The sequence below is a fragment of the Musa acuminata genome, chromosome BXJ1-10 (assembly GCF_036884655.1).
Source record: "Musa acuminata AAA Group cultivar baxijiao chromosome BXJ1-10, Cavendish_Baxijiao_AAA, whole genome shotgun sequence".
Lineage (NCBI taxonomy): Eukaryota > Viridiplantae > Streptophyta > Magnoliopsida > Zingiberales > Musaceae > Musa > Musa acuminata.
Window position 1 is genome coordinate 8215606 of NC_088336.1, and position 5075 is coordinate 8220680.

The 5075-nt window shown below is 40.8% G+C and overlaps 1 protein-coding gene across 1 annotated transcript; it reads left to right on the forward strand.

The window, feature by feature from the left end:
• The first annotated feature begins 2543 nt into the window (after nucleotides 1-2543).
• Nucleotides 2544-4356, forward strand: LOC135595172 (pentatricopeptide repeat-containing protein At3g61360-like). The gene has a single exon (XM_065085739.1). It carries the CDS (start codon nucleotides 2580-2582, stop codon nucleotides 4065-4067), a length of 1488 nt encoding a protein of 495 aa, XP_064941811.1. The 5' UTR covers nucleotides 2544-2579; the 3' UTR covers nucleotides 4068-4356.
• The last annotated feature ends 719 nt before the right edge of the window (nucleotides 4357-5075 follow it).

Genomic DNA, 5075 nt, shown 5'->3' on the forward strand with positions numbered 1-5075 from the left:
TCGACGATTTCAAATTAAAACCGACCATAAAAGCCTCAAGTACTTTTTGGAGCGAAAGATATCATCCCCAGAGCAGCAAAAATGGGTAACAAAACTTCTTGGATTTGATTATGAAATAACTTACAAAAAGGAGAAAGAGAATGTTCTTGCAGATGCGCTTTCGTAGCTATCCGAGCAAGCAGAAGTTTCAGCCATTTCACTTCCGACCAGCAACTTCCTTGAGGATATTAAGATGGAATGGCAAGAAGATTCGGAGACCAGTAAGATACAAAAAAAATTAGAGGAAGCACCAAGCTTCGTGGCTCATTACAATCGGGACTCAAAAGAATTATGCTATAAGGGACACATTGTGCTTGTGATAAATTATACTTGCATCTTCAAGAGCAGATTTTGGACAAAATTATTCCATATGCAGGGTACTAAATTGAAAAGGAGTACGACATATCACCCACAAACCAATAGCCAGACGGAAGTTTTAAATAGGTGCTTGGAGACAGCCCAAAGCCACCCACTAAATATGACTACCCAAAGAGAACTCCAGACCCAGCCAAGTGCCATTATTGATCGACGGATCGTGACTCGACGACGATGACCCACTAATGAAGTCCTAATACAGTGGGCGAACCTACCCATAGAAGATGCCACTTGGGAGAACTATGACGACTTGAAGATCAAATTCCTAGAATTCATGAATCATCAACCTCGAGGACAAGGCTTATTTGAAGAGGGCGGGTCTGTTAGGACTCTAGCTTGGAGAGTCCTAATTGAGAGGGACATTCATGTAGAAGGTTTTTCCTTAGAGAAGAATTAGGAGTTGTAAGGGAATAGGAGTCTTGAGTAGGAGTCCTATTAGGAGTTGGTTAGAAGTAAGAGTAAGTCTTAAGTAGGAGTCCTATTAGGAGTTAGGGTTTAAGAGCCCTATAAATAGCCATGTATTCCTTCTCTTTTCATAAGCAATAGATGAATCTTTTCTGCAGCCTTTGAGCAGCAACTTGGAGGGAGGAACCCCTATAGAGTTCCAAGGAGGCCGATCCCCTAAAGAGATCAACCTCAAGTTTAGAATCTGTAAGGGTTCTAACAGGAAGGCCTCTAGTGGAAGTCGGTGGCCTCGTCGGAGGAGAAAGCCAAAAGTGGATGTAGGTCAAAATTGACCGAACCACTCTCAATCTCGATTTGCATTTACTTTCTACTATTTATCTTAACTACAAACTGCCTCCATTACTTTACATCAACTATACTTCCGTATGCTTTCAATTTAAGTTAAGCTTCCAAAAACAGTTTTATGTCAGAAACGATTTTATCGTACGAAAGTTTTTAAACCATCATGATTTTACCGCTGCACTAATTCATCCCCCCCCCTCTTAGTGCCGACCCTGATCGTAACACTGATATGCTCCACTCCATCCTAACATGATTCTTCCTACTTTCATTGTCTCTCCATGTTCGAAGCTTCTTGTGTCACTCAAAACGCAGATCAGATCATAACCACTATCAATTGATTTCATCATCAAAATCTGAGATTCAACACTTATGAGCTATCATATTTGAGTGGGTTGAGTTAAAAACTATGAGGTAACATTATGGGCTGAAAAAAATATCATAGCATTAGTAAGATCCATATGAGAAGATTGTAATACATTAGGTGTCAGTCACACCTCTTAGCCTAAAAAAAATATTTTCGGGATCACCCATAACGTTCTTTTTATTGCATTTGTGGCATATCATGGCTCTAGTTTTAATAAAACTGCTCATACGATTAGTTTTACAGTATATTTTATGATAATTAGTCAGAAGGTATTTCAAAAATTATAAAAAATAAAAATAACTTTTAAGAAATATATAAAAAAAGGTACCTCTTAGCCTAAAGAAAATATTTTTAGGATCGCCTAAAACGTTCTTTTTATTGTGTTTGTGACATGTCATGGCTCTAGCTTTAATAAAACTACTCATATGACTTGTTTTACGACATATTTCATGGTAATTAGTTAGGAGGTATTTCAAAATTATAAAAAAATAAAAATATTTTTTAAGAAATATATAAAAAGATGGGGCTCCTCTTAGCTTCAAGAAAATAATTTCAGGATCACTCAAAATATTCTTTTTATTACGTTTGTGGCATGTCATGACTCTAACTTTAATAAAACTGTTCATATGACTTGTTTTATAGTATATTTTATGATAATTAGTCAGAAGATATTTTAAAAATATAAAAAATAAAAATAATTTTTAAAAAATATATAAAAAAATGGGACACCTCTTAGCCTAAAGAAAATATTTTCGGGATCACCCAACATGTTACGGCCTTAAATAAAACTGCTCATATGACTTGTTTAGACATATTTAATGGTAATTAGTCAGAAGATATTTTAAAAATTATAAAAAATAAAAATAAGTTTTAAGAAATATATAAAAAGATGAGGTACCTCCCTAAAGAAAATATTTTCGGGATTATCTAAAACGTTTTTTATTACGTTTGTGACACGTCGCGACTAGCTTTAATAAAATGACTTGTTTTAATTAGTAGTTGCGAATGCTACAAAGTTTCCTCGACTCTCGGTAGACTGCAATTGCGCTTCGCAATGAATCTAAAAGTTTCCGCCTTTCTTCCTCGCCCGGGCCATCAGCTCCTTTCTTCCTCATCTTTCTCCGCCTCCGCCTTCACCTCCGGTAATCCCTCGTCCTCCTCCATCGCCGCTTCCGTCGACGACCTCGCCAAGCTCATCAACGACCAGCCCATCCCCGTCCTTCGCCACCACATCCCGACTCCCTTTCTTTCCTCCCCTCTCGTCGACTCCCTCCTCCTCCGCCTCTTTGCCGCCCACGCCGCCGCCCCCAAAGCCCTCTACCTCTTCCGCCTCTCCCTACGCGGCCACCGCGATCACCCTCCTTCCTCCTCCGCCTTCGCCACCATTCTCCACATTCTCACCCGCGCCCGCCATTTCGACGCCGCCTTCGAGCTCATCGATGACGTCGCCAGATCCCAGCCTGCCCTCCTGACCCCCAAGTCCCTCGCCGTGCTCCTCTCCCGCCACGCAAAGTTCCGAACTTTCGACGAAACGCTCGATGCCTTCGACCGCGCCGAGAGGGCCTGGGCCGCCGCCGGTCTCTCCTTCAGCTTTGACGAGTTCAATGCGCTGTTAAGAGCCTACTGCACCCAGGGGCGGGTTTCCGAGGCTCGTGCCATCTTCCGGAGGTTTCACTCCCGGTTCCCACCCAACTCTCGGACACTCAACACCCTACTTCTGGGCTTCAAGGAGTCCCAGAATCTTGTCGCGTTCGATCTTTTCTATCATGACATGATGATCCGGGGGTTTGAACCTGATGCAGTAACTTATTGCATTAGAATGGATGCCTACTGCAAGAAAATGCGATTTTTTGATGCTTTGGGGCTTCTGGATGAGATGGCGAAGAATAATTGCTCACCTACGGTCAAAAGCTTTACCACTTTGATTCATGGTTCTGGCATTGCAAAGAACCCAATGCATGCCCGTAGGTTGTTTGATGAAATGGTCGCAAGAGGACTGGTTCCTGACAGAGGGGCTTATAATGCATTGATGGGCTCGTTTGTAAGGGTGGGGAATCTTAGGTCTGCTTTGGAGATTATGGAAGAGATGGAGAAGGCAATTCAGCTTGATGATGTGAGTTATTATACGCTGTTGTGTGGCATGAAGAAGTATGAGGATCTAGAGGGGTTTTGGAAGCTCTATAAAAGGATGGTTGAGAAGAACTTTGTGCCAAGGACACGTACAGTAATGCTGCTCATGAAGGTATTCTGCGAGAACAGCAGGGCTGATTTGGGTTTGAGCTTGTGGAATTATCTAGTGGAGAAGGGATTTTGTCCTCATAGGCATGCATTGGATTCTTTGGTGACAGCACTATGTTGCAAAGGAAATGTGGTGGAGGCCTACAAGTGTTTTAAACAAGTGGTGGATAGAGGGAGAGTTCCATCTGAGAGGGCCTTCCGGGTGTTGGAGGGGTTTCTAGTGCGAACTAAGAAGTTAGACATGATGGAGGAGCTTGATCAGATGACAAAGAGAATGCAAGCACTTGTGCCCTCTCAATTTTAGCTAGCTGGCATGAAGTGGTCATTTCTTTCAATATATTCTTGCTTCTGATGGCTGAAAGGGCTCAGCTCAGATGATGCTGATCATTATGAGGGTTATGCATGTGAAATCTGACTAAACACAAAGAAAGATAGTCTCATGACATAACACTTTTCAAGAATTCAGTCAAGCATGGCCTTCATAATGTATAAATTAGTGTCGCAAAAATCTTGTCATAGTACATGAAAACAAAGAATCAAGTAGCTTATAATCTTGGTACCAAGTTGAATGATAGATTGTGCTTGCTTTGATCCTTTTTGCCTTCCTATTTGTTACGATGTGGTAGGTGAACTGGTCATGAAGTATTAAAATAGTTGTATGCAATTCTGGTAGAACCAATGTTTGATGTGGTTATTTAACTTATACTCCTTCGGTTGATTTGTAATTCTTTATGGACTTTGTGCATTACATTGTATTGATTATTCATTTAAGTGGAGAGCCACAATTGAAAGTGCATCTCTTGGTTTTAAGTGCAATATAGACCTGCACACACCATCACAAATCCAGGTGCAGATCCACACTATTTCAAGCCTTCGACACATGACTGGAACAAGCTCGAGCTAACAACCTTCAATGCCCACAAGGTATGGCCTTATCTTCTCATAACGTGGCAGAGTTACATATATTATCATGTATATTTCATCCTTCCGACCGCTTATCTTACAGGTCATGTAGCTTAGTGACTTGGTTGGCCTTTACTGTGTAGTGATTCAATGACACGAATGATGGCAATTTATCAAATAATTTGCAGAAGACAACAGTGACAATTTTCAAATAACTATGTTGCTTTATCAGCCAATCGTGAACTATGTCTCTAGCTTGTTAGTTGAGGCCGCTAGAAACAAAATCGTGAAATGTTGTAAGAAGAGTGTACATCCATATTTTGAGTCATTTACCTATCTTAGATTCACATTGATAACTCAAACATGGTCACAAATCCAGATGATACTCTTTAACTAATTAAGTCATCCA